Raw genomic sequence first — 22,109 nt, forward strand, 5'->3', positions numbered from 1 at the left:
AGAGAAAAACCTAATCGGACATCAGGGGCCATCTCAGAGTATACTAAATTTTGATTTTCTTTTCTTTTTAAGGATGATTGGGCTGCTAATGATATGATGATCTATAAAATGGTCAAATGCTACTTTTATCATATAGTTTTGTCTAGTGAATAATGTGTTTGTGGACTTCATTCTTAAGTACACCTTAACAGAAAAAAAGAGCAGAAAACAACTTCCGGTACAAGTGGTAACCACGCGACCAAACCTATTTATATTCCGGTAGCTTAACTTCCGTTTTCATCTTCAGTTAGGCACCTGTTGTGTGCTTGGAATAGTTCGAAGTAGTGTCGTTAAAGATGTGACTACTAATAACTGTATATTTGGCAAAAAAAAACCAAAAAACAAAAACAAAAAACATGTAAATCGGAAAAAGCAAATTGCAAGAGTGTTACCCAATGGATACTTCATTGTAATCGATTCTACTGTTATAGATTCAGCAGTTTCTTTAACCATGGCGACATCAATTTTACAAGAATTTAAACACCCAAAACCAACTTTGACTAGTAAGTTACATTTTTTTCTTCCTTCTATAATGACAAAAATGGAATCCTGTGACTGTTTTCGGTGAAATCTGAAATGCTCGAGACTGGCAGAAGAAACATAAGACATGATAAGTTAGTTAGCTCCCTTCAATACCGTACTAGTAATTCTTTTAATAAAATCAGAAGCTTAAAGTTTAAATGAAAAGGCAGTGCATGTCCAATGTCTGTAAAAAGAATATAATATTGTTCTTATAAATGTACATGTATATTGTCAAAAGGTACAATGTATCTGTACAATTCTGATAAATAATGTATGAAGACATGGAGTGACCTTATATAATAATATCTGCACTAAAACAGTTTTAAATTTGAGTCTGAGTTTTCCTTGTGCTTAGTCCTGACATATGTTTATAAATCTTTGAGCAGTGGAAATGTGTTTACCATATAGTTACTACTAATGACTCACTGGTGCGCTCTGTAACAAGGTTCTGTACCATACCAGGGAGGTTTACTTTCAGTATTTTTCCTACTATAGCCCAATTCACCTATAATCTTTCAAAGTTTGTTAATGCGGTCAAACAATGACTTGGCTTTTTATAAATTTTACAATACATATATATGAATGTAAGTGGCCTTGTTAACCATACATTAGTGAGTAAAAAGTATCCATATTACAAAGGTAAAACCCAAGATATAATTAAAATGCTGATGAAGTGTGATGCATGTACTATTAACTATAAAGAAAGGGCAGCCAATTTTTTTGGCCTTACAGTCTTCTTTAAGGGGAAATGGCACCAGATGGAGAAGGATAAACCTGACAGTCTGTTCCATACTTCCAGGGCAGAAAGTCATTAAACCTTTTTTTTTAAAATATGAAAGCAAATGATTATTCATCAATAATTTGATGGAAAAGATGTGTTTAGTTGAAGATTTAAGAAAAAAGAATGAAACCATTAAATTTAAAAATATGAATGAATAATCATATGGACAGTGTCTTATGTAACATTAATACCAAATGGGCAAAAGTTCCAAGAAAACTGATAATTTTCTGTTCAATTAAGTGCCACTGTTTTTCACCAGAGCAAATCTCCCAAGAGGACAGTTACTTTTATGTTTAGTTTAATTCGTTCACTGACAGAACAATTATATATATAATTTTTCATTATATATTTTTGTTCTTATATTATATTCTTAGTCTTAAGATTATCAAGAAAGCTGTAGAAACAGGCATTTTTTTCTGATTTTTGAATAGTGAAGAATCATTCATGAGGAAGGGAAGTTTGAGTGTTAGTTAACAAAAAAAACAGTGAAAGAAAGTTTTGTTGAAATCTGTGGTCTGAATTACAGCAGCAAGTATATTCAGGGAACAACTGAATAATTTGGAGTCACTAACATATATTTGCATGTCTTATTTTTCTAAAAGGCCTGTACTAATTCTACAAACTTTTTCTGAATTTTCCCCATCTGACTTAATTTTCTAGACCCTGTGTGATTTACTACTTTTAGCGGACTGGTCCAACTTTAAACTACAGCATCCTCACCCAAAAGCCAAGTATAAACCAGTCCAAAAGGCTTTCATTACTGGAACAAAGGTCAACACACGTAATCTTGAAACTTATAGAACTAGAGGAAATGAAGTGGAGAGACTTGACATTCGTCGTGACAATTACCAACGTCGACAAATGCAGATGGAATGCCACGGCTTTAATGCCAAGAAAGAGAGACCATACAAAGGAATTGGTGATCCATTTTATCTTGATGAGGACAAGTTGATCCTTCATGCTTTGGGACAACTTGAAGAGGTATATATGTATATATGGATACTGTATGTATCATTTTGTAAATTAGCATTTATTTTCTAGGGTTCATATTAGGAGACACTTGGTTTGGATATTATAGGTAGTAGAACTTCACAAATGAAAATATAAGACCTGAAGGATTTATTTGATGACATTGCCATTCTCTAGTTACTCCAATTATTTTACCCCACCCCAACATATTGGGAGTTATATTGTGATCATGTTGTCCATTCCTACATGTAGTTCTAATCCACAGCTCCTCTGAAATTGCTGATACAACATTTACATATATTTTATCACATGACGTCATTGCACACCTTCCATTTTGATTTTTTCTTTTGAATGACTTAAGGGTTTTCCTGTATGGTTTCTTTGAAGGGGAATGAGGGTATCAACTTTTTCTAGTTTGATTTTATGATATGTTGTGAAACAAAACCCCCCCTATTTTTAAATTTAATTTGCAGTGAGAATGTTACAAACATGGGATTGAGTAGAATCTTAAAAAAAACAACATCAAAATATTGTATATACTGCAACCAGTGTGGGTTTCCAGCCTTTGAATTGTTCAAGGCTCTAAGAATCTCTGGAAGTAAATAGTACAAAGGAACAATTTACGATGTGACTGCTTTCACATAAACATTGTGCAATTCAACAGACTGACATTAAACAAATACTTTTTATCAAACAGAACAGAGAAAGCTGTTTAAAATCCAATATTTGGAAATGAATTTATCTTAAACTACAACCATTTTGATTGGCATCTATGTATTTAACAATTGTTTGTATTTTAGATATACTGAAAATTTACTTTACCGGTTTTAAGTTATTTTAATCTGGTAGATGTTTGAACTCGTTAAACATAGTAAATTTGATGATAAAAGTCATTTATTAGATTTGTAGAGTGCAAAATGTTTAGATAAGTTTTCTAAGTTAGTATACTTTTGAATTGTTTAATGAGTTTTTATTTAAAAAAGTATACAGTCAAACTTGTGTTAGTGACCACCTGTATTCAGCAATATAATCATTTATATAACTTGCCTTAAACCTATGATTGAAATATCCCTATGTGGTACATTCTATTTAATTCAAATGAACATAAATTAACATCCCAATAATGACCCCCTCCTTCCAAATTTTTATGTTTTCTTTTGTCTTTTATATGCAAATAATGAAGTTTAATGTTATACAACACAATAGGGTACATCTCATTAGATGCCATATTTTAACATGTTGAACTGTTCTGGAATGATTTGATATTTTCTGTAAAGTGTGATGGAGTTTAGGTGTGACTGTTTACTAAACATCTTTGAATTTGTGGAGGATGTACATGTATGTGATATGACATATTTTTTTCTACATGTACATCTTGTTAGCCTTTTGCATGTTTAGAGATATCTATTCCTTATTGACCATTGGAGAGATCTCCTACCCTGGCAGTTAAGTCAGTCTAAGTTTTTCTTAATAGCTCTGTGATCAGTAGATTTAAACTTCTTAAGACTGAGTGTCAGAGAACAGTTCTTTAAAATACAAATAAAGTTGCATGACTAGTAACCATTAAAGTCAGGAGTCATGTTATTCAATATCATGTGACAAATAGCTATCCACTGTGCTAATCATAGAGTCGACCTCCTTCCTTCTTGTCAGTTAGCTGTGACAGTTGTTAATTATATCTACATATTAAAGGGTTTGAAGTTAAACCTTGATAATTTAGGTATTCACATCATGTCTTGTGATGATAGAGAATTATGGCTCTGATTGAGTAACTGTGATTTTAACCTTTGTAATTAATGCTCCAAGATTTAAATGCAGACCTCATTTAATGAAACCTTATTATGCGGAAAGGAATAATTAGTCCCTACTTACACAAGTACTTGTAATAAGATTTAAGTTCTGAATAATCCATTTAAGACTAAACATATATATTGTTTGTTTCGCTGTCCCTTAATTAACAATCTAAAAATATGACTAATTTGATTGTATGATGTTCATAAGTATAAATAACACAAATTTTATTAGGTTTTCTGCTGAATGAGCAATTAAAGTGGAGTGGAATGTTGGCTTTTGATATATATGTAACTTAGTTTACATTTAGTTAACATTTGTAAAACTGATTATTCGTTACTTTAAGTTGTACCCTTTGAGCAATACTGTAAATATGAACTGTGTATTTTCAGAAAGTAGAGGAGGTTACAGGAATATCGAGTTCTGATGAAGATGACATCATTAAAATCACCAGTAAATCTAAAGAGCCTCTAGGATCCAGTGTAGGTTATCAAACAGGATTTTTCTCTGTTTTAAAACCAAATCCCCTTTTTTCCAGTTAACAGTTTTTGATGTTAGGCTTTTAAAATAAATGAAACCTGTCCACATCAGAAATAAACAAGAAAGCTGTCTTATTCAAAGTATCTTTATGTCAGTTTCTGAATCTGTGTAAACTAAATACCTGTTTAAGCTGAACTTTTAGAGAGGTTTGGTTTTTACAGGTTTCACTGTAGAATTTTATTTAGTTGCTGTTGACTCCCTGGTCCACTCTCAAGTCATTTGTTTTTTTTTAATTAGCAAGACTTAATTAGTTATATCAAAGTTCTGTATTATTTGGCATTTCATAACGAAGGTCTCTAAACAGCTATTTACTTTTATACTTATTTCTTTATTACACTTATAACATTATATATACTCCACAAAAAAAGTTAAAGGCTGCCTTTAAAAAATCTTTCTTTTTTTTTTAAATACAATCTAGATTTGTTTGAATCAATATCAAAAAGTGTTGAATTTGACATACATAAACTCAACAGAGCTCAAATTTAGTACTTTCTGCTATTAATCAAACAAACCTTTATTGTAAATGGTTTTTTTTAAAAAGTGGCCCTTAACTTATTTTAGGAGTGCCGGTATGTTTTTAACTAATAGCAGAGTGTCTGAATAGATTATAGATACATTACTGATTTTTTAAACTTTTTGAAGCAGAGGGAAAAACTTTTTCTATGATAATTTGCCTAAAAATGTAAACTTATAATTTTTTAAAAGTAATTAAGTAAATAATCAAGGGGGATAATTCAGTTTTCTGTTAATTTTTGTTTTGTTTTGGGAAGGTAGTTTAGTAAATAACTCTGTTTCGGTTTGATTTTAGGTGTCCACTCCCCAGTTTAGACTGAAACGACCAAGAAAAGATCTCCACACTATACAGAAGGAGGTTAACCATAATAGGTTTGTAGAATATTAATGGATTGCTTTAATTTTCGACAAAGTAACCACTTTCAGGGAAGTTTACTTTTCATGGACCACAAAGTGTTTATCATCATTTATGGACATGCTTTAATTTATTGTCCCAAGGTTGGCAATGCATAAATATTATGAACAATCCTTATAATATAATTTATTAAAGATTCCAGTCCAAATTAAGATTTTATCTTGAACTAAACAATATTTAGTTTGGATTATTTGAATCATGGACTGAAGACCAATCAATGCTAATGTCACAGAATCAAATTAGTTTATATAAAGTACTTAAGTCTCTAACAGATTGAACTATTATAACTTAGTAGAACTATATCAAGTAACATCACTAGAGGGAAAATTGTGACTTATGACCTACCAAAAGTTTTAATTCTAGTGCAATATTTTTCATTTGTAGGAATGTAATACGAAATGTACGACTGGGTCATGGATTGTTTGACATTATAAAACAGGAACAGAACTCTAAGGTTTGAAGTTTAAATTACCAGAAACTAATTATTTGTATAAATATTAGTTCTTGAATATTTCCTATGAAAATCAGTAATTTCTGTTAAGAACTTTAGGAAATTTTACGTTACTTTTCTCATTAAGGTGGTCTCTTGGTAGCACGCTTGCCTTGAGTGTGAGAGGTCATGGTTTCAATCTCTGAATTAGCGGTCTCTTGGTAGCATGCTTGCCTTGAGTGAGAGGTCATGGTTTCAATTTCTGAATTAGTCATACCAAAGACTTCAAAATTGGTACTCACTGCTTCTCCACCAAACATTCTGCATGTAGGAGATAGAAAGACTGGTTGGCTGAGTCAGAAAAGTGAGTCCAATTCAGGTGACAAGCCTGGCATCAATTTCACAAAAAGTTGTAAATGAAAAGTTGATCGTAAGTAATGACGTCATAACAGAAAATAGCATTGTTATGTCATAACTTACGATTAATTTTACACTTACGACTTTTCGTGAAACTGATGCCTGATCTACCTGCTGGCTGTTGCTTCTGTGTGTCTGCACAATAAAAGACTAGCTCAGCATATCTATCTAATACAGAGCAGAGTCGGATAGGTCAATTGCTGTCATCCTGAAATGTATGAAAAGTTTGCCATAGCTAGAACAATAATCTACAATCATCTTATTAACAGGGGGTGGGGTATCCACACCATTTATATATCACCCTGTGTACTGGTCTATTAAAATACTTATGTGTTCCAGCAAGCTGCCATTGAGGAACAACTCCGACTCAAATCTGAGAGAATGCGTACAGAATGGCAACCTCCAAAACAGGACAGTTCTAGTGACGAAGAGACAGACAATGATTTAGAAGAGGAAGTTGATTTAGCAAGGTAACAGTTTGGCTAAAATCACATTTCCCACAATTCGTGCAGTTTGAGAGTAATATATTCAGGATTCACTAGGATCATCTGTTAGTCTTTATACCTTGTAATCAAAACTCTTCTTTAACCCTTCAAAGGATATTGATGAAATTATGAAATTTATATGAGGATCAAGCATCACTCTGAAATTCACTACATTGAAAGCTGGTAAAGCCATAATAAACAAATTCGTAGATTCTCAACCTGCCCAGTTTTTTTTTATTTTCAAAATACATTTTGAAAAATAATCCCCGACTCAAATTTCCAGAAATATTCCATGTTTTGTTTGGACCTGATGTATATATTTTTCCTGTTTGAAAATAGAAATTTTTTGCTGCTATTTCTTTTTAAAATGGTTGTGAATAGGTGTAGCATAAAATATACTTTGATACTGAATAGGTGTGGCAGTAGATAAAATATACTTTTATACTGAATAGGTGTAGCAGTAGATAAAATATAGATAGAGATGTTTCAATACATTTGTGCTGTTAAAATTTATTACCAAGCACATAACAACAATGCTAGCTTTTCGGCATGAGTGACAGTTAATGATGGAAAAAATAAAAAATTAAGAAAAAATTCTTCCTTTCACCAAATTTTTCTGAAAAGTATGAGAATCTATGATTTTTTTTATTATGGTCTAAGGGGAGATAATTTATCCTGAGATGAACTCAGAGTATTTGTTATGACAGAATATTGGTAACTGATATATTTTTGTAGGGAAATTATCAAATAATTCTTGTTTGGTTAGTTTTCTCTTCTTGAATTTGTTTTTATCTTATGATGGAATAATTTTGCCTATTGTCTGTTAAGGGTTTAATAAATATATTGAGAAATGTTTTTATTTTAGAAACAGTCTTTATAAATACATACAGGAGGTGATGCATGCATGTCAAAAACCCACCAAAGTCAATTAGGCTTCTCATTCAGAAACATTAGCAGACCTAAAGTCAGTCTTAGTTTGTCATTTGGTTGTTGCACTTTTGAGATAAAAGTCAGAGAGATAGTGTATGAAATTTGCACTTTGCAAGAGCTATCATTCTCAATTTGGTTTAATTTGGTTGATTTTAGTGGGAGATGAGTGTATGGTTTTCTCAAAAATACAGATCTGTATACAAAAGTTACTAGCATTGTGTTAAAATATAGCATATGTAGACAAAAAAAGCATTGCTTGATTGGTGGGTTTTTCTATAAGATAAATCACCTCTACAATAGGCAGTGTCTGGATTTTATATGGACTGGTACTTAATCAAATGACTATCTATTTTCTGTAATTGACATTAGTATCTGTGTTTTTGTCCCAGATTTTTTGCACTTAACCATCGAAAAAGGAGAGAAGGGTTTGTAGCTTGTTCTTTTAAGGAACTAGTATTTTGTTTATTTGATAATAAGAGACAAGTTACACTACAAATTAAATAGAGAGAAAGGGTAATCAAGGGAATCAAGGTTAAAAGTGTATTTATTTTTCTTTCAATCACAATGATAGAGTGAATCTTAAGTTCCGTTTAAATGAAATCACTATTAAATTGCAATATTTACATATACAGTGAGACTGAAGAGTGTAAAAGGTAATGATACATATTGTGCAAGTGTGATTAATGTGTTATGCTCTCATTATAGTCAATGGAAAGAATTAACGTGGGGAACATTTCAAAACACATAATTGCTAGTTAAGGATGCTTTAGAATGTTAACCATTAATTGGAGTCGTTGAAAACACTTATCTGAACTGTTGTATTAAAAAATGATTTTTTTTTTTGCAAAATGATAAGATGACAATTTTTTAAACAATAAGAAAAGCTAACAATTCCAACAGATACATAAATAATTAACAAATGAGAAATTTACAAACTTTAAAAATTAAAGTGTAAACCTAATTTGAGGAAAAAGAAAACAAGAATGCTTGTAATTTGTTGAAGTCTTATATTGTCAGTATCAGTCATGTTGCATCTCTTAATTTTTCTGTTCATTTTTTAAGTGTGAATGATAACTAGATGTTTGCTTGTCTAATCACATGACCTGGCACATGGTCACTTTGATAGGAGGATATTTTAGACTGCCAGTTATCACATGATTACATACTAATAATATTGGCTGATTTTAAGTATATAAAAAAGAATGCTTAGAAATGATTGTTTTTTGCTTCAAGTGCTTTTAACAAAAAGTATGATAAATCATAATGACAGACATGCATGAAAGAATGTTATTTTTAATGACACTTTGTAAATAACATGGAGCTTTGAAATATTTGTAACTCTTTTTCTGTCTTCATGTGTGATTTAATGTTTTGTTGTTATGTGTGAAATCACGAATCAATAGAAATAATTTTTCAAGAATTTTTTATGAATTAATTATAGTCTGTTGTTAAAATGTATTTAGTTAATTCTTTTTTAAGACTTTTACAATTTGATAAATTTTCTTTGCACCACATGAATACTCACAGTTATACGAAACTTTTTTTTTATAGTTGCTTTAAATACCTACATTTAGGTACATGATTAACATATTTATAGTTACATGAATAATCTTTTTATAATTACATGAATATTATCTATACATGAATAATCTATTTATAGTTACATGAACCAGGAAGTAAGAGATTCAGAAGAAGATATTGATGATGATGCAGATTCTGATGCTTCACCAGAGCCTCGAGATAAGGCTGTTGTGTCATCAGTCAGGTAATTATAGAGGACAAAGTCCTCACAACCTTATCTGATTTGAAATAAATTTATTGCTTGGAAGCACTGAGAGCCTGATTTCAGTCTGACATGAAGTCATGTCTTTTGAAGCTTCCCATACAAAGTTTGGTATCTTCGTATCTTCTAAGCTTAAAGGTTTTACTGTAATGTCTTCAATAATTATTTAAATTCAGGTACTTTTTTTGTTTCCGAGATGCCATAAGAGTAGACCTTAAGTCAGAATACGAACACCAAGAATTATCAGTCTCACTAATTAGCAACAAGAAGTGTCAGTAAGTGTCAAGAAGTGACAAGAACTGTTAAGATGTTCAGAAAAAGTGACAAGAAGATTTTTGAATACATGTATATCTGTACATTCAACTTTGTCCTCTTACACCATTTTCGTAGTAGTCCTGTGTCTGTACAGATTAATTAATTTCAAACTAAGGAGTTCCTAATTATTTAAAAAAATTGAGGTATTTTTAATGAATCAAATATATATTTTAATATGCTTAATTTATTTTACCCCAGATTTGGTAATTTAAAAAAAAATGTGTTCTCAGTTTTAGGGAGGAAGTTGACTCGTCTCCGATTTACGGAAATAAGCATCTGTTGTCTATGCCAAGACCACACACTTCAGCAAGTGTTAAGAAGAAGAAACAGAAGATCCCTCGCCCATATACACCACATTTCATTAATATCATGGAGGAGGTGAAAGAAAATACAGGACCAAGGTAGGAAAATCCCTCTCCCTTTCACAATGTTTGAAATCTCTCATCCTTTCAAGAAAGGAAAAAGGAAAGTCTTTTTCCATACACACAGTAGGATGATCCTTACGCTCACACATACTTTTAAGAAAGAAAAATCTCTTTTCCTTACATACAGTATGATAATCTCTCTCCCTTACACAAGGTAGAAACTCTCTGATCATATCAAGGTTGAAAAATCCCTTCCTGTTACACACCGACCCTTATTCAATGTAGAAGAACCTCTCATCCTTTTAAGATAAGAGAACCCCTCTCTATTACAAGCGTTAAGATGGTCTCTTGTCCATCCTTAGTAGAAGCATCATTTGGCCTTACAAGGACCTATATCATAATTTTTGGTATTTAGGAAAATATTTCTTTTAGACCAAGTTTGGAAACTTTTGAACACCTTAATAATTTATATAAAAAATGGCACTTAGAACAAAACTGAAAATAACATAATGATTCTTGAAATCAATGGATGTCAGCTAGTACAAAGATAAAAGTCATATTCATGGTTGGTCTTTAAATGCAGACATGTTGTAAAGTTGTGGTTAATGGTAGCATGGTTGTTCTATTCCTACTTTGAATTTCAAATTTTAAAACTGCACTGGTAATGTCTGGTAATGTTTGTGATACAAGTTCAGCATATAAACTGTCTTTTCAAATTGTCAATCATTAAGGAAACATTTTACAGCAAGCATTATGTGTATTTTTCAGTGATGCCCTATTTCGCCAGTTATCTGCCCTTTATTGGATCCTAGAAGCCATGAGGAACTGTGATGACTCAGGAATTAAAATGACACCAATAATGTCGTGTTGGAAATTAAAGTAAGGATCATATTGGTTTAAACGTTCTGTTTTGAATAATTAAAGCTAAGTTTTGCCTATAAATGAAATTGTTTAGCATACATTGTAAGTAAATTTAAACAAGATCTCTCATAAATTTAAAGTTAAGTCTCAGCAAGTCTCTCTTACATCATTCTATCAATATTCGAATTACCTTTATATATATAGTTTAATTACTGTGTACAATTAGTCTGAAGTATTTAAGGTTTACTGTTAAATAGTAGTTAAATCAACATTATGATGAACATTTTTATAAAGGTTGTATAATTCTGAGATTCTAAGGACAATTTTTTTGTCCATTTTAGATTGTTATTGGCTTATAAAAGAATTTTTGTATGAAATCATTATCAAGGGCGATAACTCAATCTTTAAATTTCAGAAGGTTAAGGGAGGGTTTAGTTCTTCACATTAATGATGAAATCAGGTATAATAAGTGTAACTTTATTATGTTGGATTATGGTTATTTGGTTTTTTTTCTATTTATTTCTGTATTATTGCCATAAAAATGATGATTAGTGTAGTTGCAGTATAGGAAATATTTGGGCATGAATTTTATAAAGTTTCGCTGTTAGTACATTGGAGTTTGTTGGGGTTTTATGGTATTTAAATGTTTCTTGGTTACATTTGCATGAGAAAAATATCTTTTTATGTTTCTAATTTTATATGGTACACCTGTTGCTAACAGAGTATTATGGTATACCAGTGTCTGTTGTCCTCAGGTTGAACAATTTCTAAAAAAAAACCTAATTTGATATTGTTTTAGTACATTATGTACCATTTTAGTTGTCATAAAATAAAGATCCATTTTCATATATATATATATAAATTTTTATATTATCAACATCAACAAATGGTGGTTAAATTTACTTTACATTGAATCTTTTGGATATCCTTCTTCAGCATACAAAAAGTTCAAGATGCATTTGTACATTTCCAATGTATTATATAAGACAGTAGGGTTTCCTTTATTGCCAACTAGACTGGTAATGACTTTATATATAGCAAAGACTCGTGACAATTGTTTATATCCCTATATAAAGTGTTCATTCTTCTGTCCGTACTTCCATTAGGGCTACTAACACCATTGGCTGGAATTTTATGAAATTTAAAAGTATTGAAGATGGTCATCTTCTATTTCAGATTTTGATCGGAATATTTTCTGTATGCACTTTAATTTTAACTTCTATGATATAATTTTTTTAGAAATATTGGAGGTATCCCTACACAAGAGGATGTTACAATAAGAGACAAGGAAATAGAGAAAGATTGGAAAAAGTTTCGAGAGCAAGATAGCCATGTAAAGTTTTCTGAATATCTGTAGCTATTTATCTTAAATTATGTTATGTTACCCATGAGTTGCCAGCCAAAAGCCTGGAAATAAAAACACTGTAAACTCATAAAGCACTATATGAATGTACTTGTAACATTTTCAGTTGTGGTATATTAGATCTACACTATAGGGATTTTAAGCCATGTTCAAAATTTCAAATGATCTGTTATGGTATAAAAGGTGTTATTAGTTTACCGTATAAATGCAGTGAAACCTGTTTAAACCGGTTTGATAAAGACAAGTGTTTGGTTTAGACAGGTGTTTTGTTTAGACAGGTGTATGATTTGGACAGGTGTTTTGTTTAGACAGGTGTATGATTTAGACAGGTGTTTGGGTTAGACAGGGGTTTGGTTATCCAAGGTTCAAAATACATTTAAACTGATGTAAAGGGACTTTAGTCTGGTTTAGAATGTTTTTGTTTTTTTATTTTTCAGGGTCTGTTTCAGACATGTTTCACTTTACAAGTGAATTACAAAGAGTAATCAAGGGAACCAAGGTTATAGCGGTAATCAAAAGAATGTAATCCAGGGACAAGACCAGACATAGAAAACAGACATACAAAACAAAGAACATAAAGTAACTAAAATCATACATACTAAGTAACAAAAGCAAATTAGCAACTTGGACTCCACTAAAAACTGGGAGCATGGACCAGGTGCACCGGTAGGGTAAACGTCCTCTGCTTCTCTAGAAACACCCGCCGAGTTGCTCATAAAAAGTCAAGTCCAGGGTAAACAAATGAGGAAAGGAAAACTATGACCCATTGAATAAATCAGTTTTCATGGTGCAGATGGATACACCATAATGATCCACAAGTTCATGATGACGACCATAAAACTTCTTTAGTGATGACTTCAATCTTGTAGCAACATAACCCTGTTCCAGAAGCCTATTTGTCAGAGTTCTAGTGTGATAGAAAAAGTCTTCGTAGTTTCGGCAAGCTCTGGCATAATGTATGAGATAAGATATAAACACTCCATATGCAGGTGACAAAGGGATGTTGCCTCAGATGAAAGGAAAGTTGACAATTCTGACAATATGAGGCTGACTTCACAGTGTCTGTAGTATTCTTTATCTCAAGTTCTTTTGGGTAGATGCGATGCACCAAATCCCCGAAATTAGGATTGTTTAAAGATAATACGTCATCTATATAGCGGAAACTGAGATTGAAGGATCTAGCCAAACGATATTCTTTCTTTCTGATCAGATCAGCTGTAAAGTCAGCCTCATAAGAGTGAAGGAATAGGTCAGCAAGTAAAGGGGCACAATTTGTTTCCACTGGAATGCCGACAGTTTGTTGAAAAATACGTCCACCACACTGGACAAATATATTGTCGATTAAAAATTCCAGCATTTTGTAAACATCTTCCTCTGTATATTTGGAAGATGATTTGGAATTATTTCTTACAAAATATGAGGAATCTCTTCCAAGAACTATATATTTGTATCTAGGTGTACCATCTTTTTTTGGAAAAACAATGGTGTATAATGTTTTTAAGTCAGGATTTTAACTGAGTATGGGGAATAGAAGTATACAGCATTGAAAAATCATAGGTTTTAATGCTATTATATTCAGATAATAGTCTTGAACTGATTGTCTCCAAAAGATCTTTAGAATTTTTCAGGATCCACATTGAATTAATACCACTATGGGAGTAACAAGTGTTGTGGTAGGACTGCAGACCCTCTTTGACAGTTGTGAGTATAGAAGTGTTGGTATGGATTCTTGTGGAGTTTAGAAATCCAGTACAAAGGGTTTTTGTTAATAAGAGCTTGAAGCAAAGTTTTTAGCACCTCAAGCAATTTAAGTTTTATTTCCAATGCAGGGAACACATAGAGACCGATTCAACAGTCGGCTTTACCTACAAAGGCGTGGAACAGGAGCACCAAAGAAACAGACATCACCATGGAGAGCCTCATTGGCAGGTTCTATAATGGGCATGTCCAGTACTGTGAGGTCAAGTGTGGAGGATGAGGATGGTCATGGGGAGGAGGAGAAAGAAGAGGAAGAAAGTCCTAGTAAAAGTAGGTCACAATATCATTGTTTTAGTAAAAATAATATACGCTGTGAAGTGGCTCAGATTAAACATATATATAAGAATAATAGCCACGTTAAAAAGGTAAAGAGGAACTTCATACAAATAAAATTTAAAGAATACAGGAGCAAATTTTCGGCCTTATGACCTTCATCAGGAGCAAACTCCACCCTACACCAAAGAGACAAGGTGCCCCAAGTCATAGTGAAAGAGGTCACTACAACTTTAACGTGAAAATCAAATCCATTTTATACAGTCATTTACCTTAGACAGAAAAGTGCTCTAGGATTTAAAAAAAAAAGAATGAAACATGAAAAAAAAATCATTTACTCATTTAAAAAGGTACTGTATTTAACTTATTTTTTTTCAAAATAAACAAGAACATCTTCAAATGTTGAAATCAATTAAAAAAAAAATGTTATTGATGAAGATTATCTATGATGAATGCAGTGATTAAACTTGTAGATTATAAACAGAAAATTTTAAATAATTTCTTCAGTAGCAGTCATTTATATTTTTTGCGTAGACTTCTATATTATTCAACATGGCTGTGCTTATACCCTGTAATTCTATATTATACACCATGCTCCAAACTTTTTTTAACTGCTTGTATTGCTTAAATATTATAATGTGATAATTGTTACTTAGCTTAAGTATATAACCTGCAAGATATGATCATTTATGAACTATTACATAGCAACATATACCAGTTTAACATGATAAGAAGTAAGCCTGCAATATTTTCAAATTTATTGCACTATACATACAATTACTGCTCGTACCTTGTCAATGCAAGTTGAGAAATATGTCACTAAAAGTTTTTCATGTTTTGCATGTTTCCTTAAGGATGACAGTTAAAAATATGGAAATAAATATAAAGGCCAATTAAAATTTCTCCCCAGATTTTCATACCAGGTCTATTTTTTGTATTTTTCTGACAACTATGATTTCCAGTTGTTTTGTTTTCCCTCATCGTTATTGTAACGCTTTAAACAAACAATGGCCATCTTTATATATTGATTGTTAGTTTAAATGCATAAATAGATGATTTACAACAAGGGAGAGTAAGTATTTGTGAAAGGATTATTGACCTAATTATATTTCAGTAGGACAGATCACTACTAGAATGTTTTCAACTGGAGGGAGATTTGTGTTAGGAAACTATTCCTTGTACTTGTATCTGTAACAATTAAAAAGTTAAAAATTAAATTTCCTACTCAATCCCATTTGTTTTTAGGATAGGATTAAAATCTAGCAAATTAATTTAGCTGGCCTTATATTTTGGCCGTGTTTCAGTGATTTACATGTAACAATTATTGTATAAACTGTATTCACTTTTATTCCCCCAAATTTTTACTTTAATGCACATGCTTTCCAGTAATTAATAATTATACAATTATTTTTTTCTTTTCCTCTGTTAATTTTGAACTATTTATTACAGTCTGAAGTCATTTCTAGTGGCCAGATCATTTGTACTAAACCTTATCAAGATTTTAATCGAATCATATTTTCTTGAGAAAAAAAAATAACACACATTCTTTTCTGCTTTCTACATAAATATGACGCTGCCTTGATAAATTTAAAAAAAACAAAAAAAAACGAAATTATTGTTTTATGTTTCTTATTTTACTCTGCATGATTTCAGTTGCCTTAAAAAATGTGTTCTCCAAAGTGTTTGTTATGGGTGGACTTGGTGAGTGTTGCCATAGTGACATCCTTGGGTTATTTCCCTCTCTAGTTATTCTTCACTCAACTTACTGCTCTGTTTTTGAAGCATTTTTACTATAAGAGAAATAAGTACTTGTGACAATGTGAAAGTTTGACAAGTGCTTTGCATTTTTCTTCATGTAAAGAACTGTTTCTAGGGAGCAGGCTTTATAATTTATCTTGCAAATTCATAATCTAAGTAAAAGGAAAGTAAAAACAAAAATTTGTAATTCAGTTTTCAATTAATTTGTATAAACCAGTAACTGTTTTCAATAAACTGTCACTTATCAAATCAACTATGATAAGCCCAACATCTCTATTGGATTGGAGTGTCCTTTCTACAGTTATTATGGAAACCATTTAATACATTGTGTTTCAACTTTATAGTTTGCAGGATAAATGACACTGTCCTTGAACAAATTTCCTGTAGCACTCACTTTTGTGATATTAAATTCACCTTCTGACATGTGATAGATTTATATTGTGATATTGTACAAGTTATGTTATGTATTGTAGTATTGTACATGTATTAGTATTTATTTTATATATTTTAACAATTTGATGTGTTCTCCATTCATGTTATGATTAAATTGTCAGTCTCCTTGTAATGAGCGTGGATTTTTAGATTTGACCAAATTACTAGAAATGTGAATTAATACCCTTGTGTTCCCATTAAGTAACTGTGTGTAATTTTTTTCAATGTGCATTTTAATTATGGGCATACCTAAGAGTTATGCAAATGAAGGAAAAGATGATATGTTAAATATTTTCTAAACAGCTGAAAGTCACATGATGAAAATGCTAATAAGTGTTGTTGATGGGGTGGGAGAGTATTGGAGTCTTCCAAAACTGTTTAGTTGAGTTCTATTGAGAAATATTGCCCCTCATTTATGTTCATTATATGGCCACTATATAATCAGTCAATTTGTTTTTCCACCTTTCCATAATGCTGGTATCCAACAGCCTAAAGTGTAAGGACGTAGACCTAGGGTAAGGGACACAACTCTTACAAATCATTAGAATGTTTTACATCAATCTCGTGTAAGCAGCAAAGTAACTTGGACTGATTTCATTCTGTTTGAAACTTTGATAGGCTTTGGTGAAATTGAATATGATACAAACATATTACTGATTTCAAGAGTTATTTCCCTTACCCTAGGTCAACCTCTTTAACAATATTTCTGATAGTTTGGTCTTGTTGTGTGTCTGTGTGATGCAGAAGTTCTATTAACTAATGTTAATTTAGTTTATTACTGGAAGAAGAACAAATGCACTACAGTATAACCTAAATACAAAATAGTAAAAACCTTCACAGATCACGAGAAAGGTCCTCAACAGGTGTAAACAATTTTTTTTGTCCTTTAAAAAAGTCAACTTCAGGATATATCATATTAAACAGGCAGGCCCAAACATTCTGAAAAGGGAGATTCTGGCTATTATTTGCTAATTTTCGTCTGAGTTTTGCACAGAATTATGGAAATTTCCAAGTAAAGGTGGTTTCAAACCCTATAATCCTCAAACTGATCCGCTATTTCATTTAACATTTTTATGAAGAACCAATTTTTGTGAGTTCTGTGGTTTCGTCAAATTCATAGATGGATTTCACAAAAAAAATCTTTAGTGTAAAATTAGTCATAAGTTGTGATGTCACAATTCTTTGATCTATTATGATGTCATCATAACTTATGGTCGATTTACATTTAAATTTTTTTTATGAAAAGGACTGCTGATTCAAAAACAAAGGTACAATTTCAATAAAAACTTTTTTTTCTTATGGAAACGTTCTATTCAAGTATCAACAAAATTTAGACCATCCTTAAAATTTTTTCCCACAAATAAAAGTACTCTCATAGTATGTGACAAAAAATGTATTTTCTAGCCTGACTGTTAGTACTTCTGTAAACTACTTGTTACATTAATCTGTCCATCTTCTATGTAGTAATGGTTTATTTATAGTCGTTTTTCATATTTATGAAATGCAAGCCTTTTTAGACAGTTTTTCAAAGGGACGTAACCCACCAACACACAACAACCTGGTTGGCAGTCTCATTTGGGAAACGAAGAACAGTAAACATTTTTTCTTTGAAACTTAAACTATTTACACTTTGATAAGTAGCTAAATGGTTTGAAATTAATTATTCAAAAGTAACCGAGTACTTACCACAGCTACAATTAGTCATGTATTTGAATTTGAAGTCTACTGCTGTCCATTGCTCCAATCGGACAGTAAACCAGTCTGTCGGGTTGGAAGGTTACTTCCCTTTGCTCAGAATGTAAAAAAAATGAGGTCAAAGTCAGGAATATGAAAAAGGTCTATTCTCTTTGAACAATACTTTGTATGGTCATTATAGTTTTCACAATTTTACTTTAGTACAATTTATGTACTGTGTATAGAACATTTTTGAGTACATGACTACGTAGTTTTCACTTTTTTTCTTGGTAAGGGTATTCTTGAGTTATTTCTATGATGACAAATACATATATATATTTACTTATTATTTAGATACATATTTACATATTATTTTTATTACAATGATTTATCATATTTTCCAAGAGTCAAAATCAAGTAAGTCTTAGAATATTCACTATTTTAATTGTAATTGCAGCCAATGTCTTAGGATGTAACAATTAATTAAGACTTAATAACAGTGGCAACATTTTAGGTTAAAACAACAGTTTATCATGTTGAAGAGAAAAAATATTTATTCCTCTGTTCCAAAGGAGAGGGGGTATACTGTTTTATCCTTCTCCATGTTTAATGTGGCTGTGTTTCCGCAACACTTTTTTCAGTCACAATTTTCTCAGCAACTACTTATCTCATAGACTCTAAATTTTCCATTCTAATTAAAAGCCAATCTTGCAGCTCCCAGTTTTCTGTTATGAAGCGACATAGCAGAATAATGGGAGCTGCAAGATTGGCTTTTAATTAGATTGGAAATTTTAATACATTCTTCCTGTAGGCATGCCATATGGTTGGGTCCATTTTTGGAAAAAAATTCTGTTTACTTTGTTTATTTTCCTATGTTGAGATTGAAAGCGGGGATATCACTAGTGAGCCATCGCTCACAGAATTCTTGCATCATGAAACACAATTTTAAGCTTTGCTATATGATTTATGGGTTATTGCATGAATATATGCTTAATATTACATGCCAAAATCTGTATCATATTCCATATCAACCCCACCCTACATCAATGTCAGGCTGGTGGCCTTTAGGGTGATATAGGAATCTTGGGTTGATAAATGTCAGGCTGGTGGCCTTTAGGGTGATATAGGAGTCTCAGGTTGATAAACGTCAGGCTGGTGGCCTTCAGGGTGATATAGGAATATCGGGTTGATAAATGTCAGGCTAGTGGCCTTCAGGGTGATATGGAAGTATCGGGTTGATAAATGTCAGGATGGTGGCCTTTAGGGTGATATAGGAGTCTCTGGTTGATATGGCATGTGATACAGATTTTGACAAGATCATACAAGATTAATATTTTACCTATACTTCAAGTGTGTTTCAGAGTTGGGGTGTGATATAGGGTAAACAATAAAGGGTTTATACTTTATACAATCACTTCTATTGCATTCACAAAGAAGTATATATCAATCTTAATATATGATATGAGGGAATATTTTTCCTTGTAGCACATATATGCACTAGCAAATATCATGTAATATAAAATACTACTCAGAACAAATATATTGCCAACTGTTCATGCAACTACCCCTAAATAATGAATTACTGTTATTATATCTTGACTTTGGTTTTAATGATATGCTTTTACTATGTAACTTTTCTTAATGATATTGACAAAATTTTACAGCAAGAAGGGCCAAATTTGCAATCCAGAGGAAACATGAGAAAGTCATGGGTATGACCAAAAACCAAACATGTGGTTATGGAAATAGTTGGTGAAAGTCATTCTGTTAATAAAAACTTATGGTTCTTCAGGTTCTCAGGGGTGACTAGATATGCTTATCTAATTCTTCAGGTTCTCAGGTGTGACTAGATATGCTTATCTAATTCATTCCAAACATTGCCATTCCTTCCCGTTTATCTTGATTATTTTCAGTTTGTTGTATCTTGGAGGGCTGTTCTAGGGAAAATACTAATTTAAAAGGGACAGAATTTTTTTAAAACTGATGGCTGATATAAGTTTGGTTATTTTTTTTAAATCTTAACTTTCTAATTTCTAAAGGCTAAATATTGCATGATTTACAATACTAAGTTGAAAACTGATACATTTGTCTACTTGTTCAAAATGTAAATTGTCAATAATCAGTCAATAATGATTTTCAGAATCTGAAGGTATACACCACTTCAAGGAGGTCTTTGGATTTTCATGCACAATAGAATATATTTTGTCCTCAGAAATTCTATTGTATTACACATCCAATATTTTTAAAAATTATAATGCTTTTTAAGGATAATATGATGACTTCAAGATATTAATGAGATATATTTAGAAGAACCTTGACATATTTAAATCCTTTGTTCATAATAGTTGATGGCTACTATAATTCATATTTATGGGTTTCTTTTTTTTTGGTTTTGTTTTTGTTTTTTTTGATAGCTTGACCAAATTTAATTTTTTGTTTGATTCCAATTTCTGTTACATCAGTATTTTTCTAGAACAGCCCTGATTGGTATTTTGGTTATTTTATATCATGCTTCATTATAACAGGTCTAACAAAGGCAATATATACAGTTAAATATGTCTAAACCAAACCCTGAATAGGCCTAAATACCAAACAGTTCATACATATTTTGAAGCCCTGTAATTAAGCCTTGATTAATGTAAACATTCTACAGTACAGGTTTGGAATAAACAGTTAATCAATTTAAACATTCTACAGTACAGGTTTGGCATAGACAGTTGATTAATGTAAACATTCTACAGTACAGGTTTGGTATAGACAGTTGATTGAACTGTTGACTACTTTCCATTATTCATTGTGTCATTTATATGCAAATTTTTTCATCATTACTTTTTCATATGAATTCAATTTATTCTAAGAATCATTTTGTTTTTGTTATAGTCCATTTTCTGTTTGGGGAAATCATTACTAGTCTTGCACACATTTAATTGTAATGTTTTTTTCTTTTTTCCCCATAGGAGCCTCTCGAATGTCAGTGTCTGTGGACCATGAAGGGTCAAAGGCTGAGAGCGAGGGTGTTACAAAAACAGATGAGTCCATTGACAAACAGGAAAGTGGTGTAATAGAGAAATGGAAACAAGAACAGCTTAGGTTTGAATATCTTAATTCTGTAACACAAAGCAGGGGCAGATCCAGACACTTTGAAAAGGAGGGGTGCCAACCAGGATTCCTTGAAAAAGGGGGTGCTAGAATATTATTTGCCATTTCTTGTCAATTTTACACATGAAAATGACCAAATTTTCAATAAAAAAGAGGGGTGCAAAACCCCTGCACCCTCCCCCTTGGTCTGTCACTTCAGAGTTTTATATTGCATTATTTTGGGGGTAGTCGCAATGGCTATGTAGCATTAAACTTCTATGCTAAGTTTACAGTAACTTCAAATAGTAGAAAGTAGTGACTATTTTAACATAAATTAAAATCTGAAGTTTTAGGAACAAAGATGACATCAATAGTAAGACATTGCAAAGATAGTTAACAATACATGAATTAAAAAAAATATTTTGAAATTTATCATTTGAATGCAAGATTAATTAAAGTAGTCTTATTGTTACATAATTGTTAATAAAAAGTGATTGTGCGTAATAGTTGTATAAAAGATACTATAAACATATTAATTTTCATGGTTGCTAATTTTTGTGAATTATGTCATATGAACATCTTCACGTGTATCAATTTTCTCAGTTTTAAAAAAATGA

The 22,109-nt window shown here is 31.5% G+C and overlaps 1 protein-coding gene across 7 annotated transcripts in view; it reads left to right on the forward strand.

Moving 5' to 3' along the window:
- Nucleotides 1-106: 106 nt before the first annotated feature.
- Nucleotides 107-22,109, forward strand: part of LOC148599074 (uncharacterized) — a 34,797-nt gene continuing 12,794 nt past the window's right edge. Inside the window, exons 1-14 of one of the 7 annotated variants that reach the window (XM_088560715.1) lie at nucleotides 107-542; nucleotides 2,028-2,323; nucleotides 4,495-4,584; nucleotides 5,451-5,527; nucleotides 5,955-6,024; nucleotides 6,757-6,887; nucleotides 8,465-8,485; nucleotides 9,493-9,597; nucleotides 10,161-10,331; nucleotides 11,064-11,174; nucleotides 12,396-12,489; nucleotides 14,349-14,547; nucleotides 16,204-16,251; nucleotides 21,372-21,504. In XM_088560715.1, coding sequence (XP_088416841.1) covers nucleotides 491-542; nucleotides 2,028-2,323; nucleotides 4,495-4,584; nucleotides 5,451-5,527; nucleotides 5,955-6,024; nucleotides 6,757-6,887; nucleotides 8,465-8,485; nucleotides 9,493-9,597; nucleotides 10,161-10,331; nucleotides 11,064-11,174; nucleotides 12,396-12,489; nucleotides 14,349-14,547; nucleotides 16,204-16,251; nucleotides 21,372-21,504 — 1,598 coding nt within the window. In that variant the 5' untranslated portion in view covers nucleotides 107-490. Of the gene's footprint in view, nucleotides 543-2,027; nucleotides 2,324-4,494; nucleotides 4,585-5,450; nucleotides 5,528-5,954; nucleotides 6,025-6,756; nucleotides 6,888-8,464; nucleotides 8,486-9,492; nucleotides 9,598-10,160; nucleotides 10,332-11,063; nucleotides 11,175-11,571; nucleotides 11,617-12,395; nucleotides 12,490-14,348; nucleotides 14,548-16,203; nucleotides 16,252-20,078; nucleotides 20,127-21,371; nucleotides 21,505-22,109 lie in introns of all 7 variants that reach the window. The other 6 variants (XM_088560712.1, XM_088560710.1, XM_088560709.1 and 3 more) reach the window with 6 other exon arrangements.

This window comes from Perna viridis, chromosome 14 (genome assembly GCF_037379345.1).
Source record: "Perna viridis isolate PV_CMFRI_1.1 ecotype Kerala chromosome 14, ASM3737934v1, whole genome shotgun sequence".
NCBI classification, from domain to species: Eukaryota; Metazoa; Mollusca; class Bivalvia; order Mytilida; family Mytilidae; genus Perna; species Perna viridis.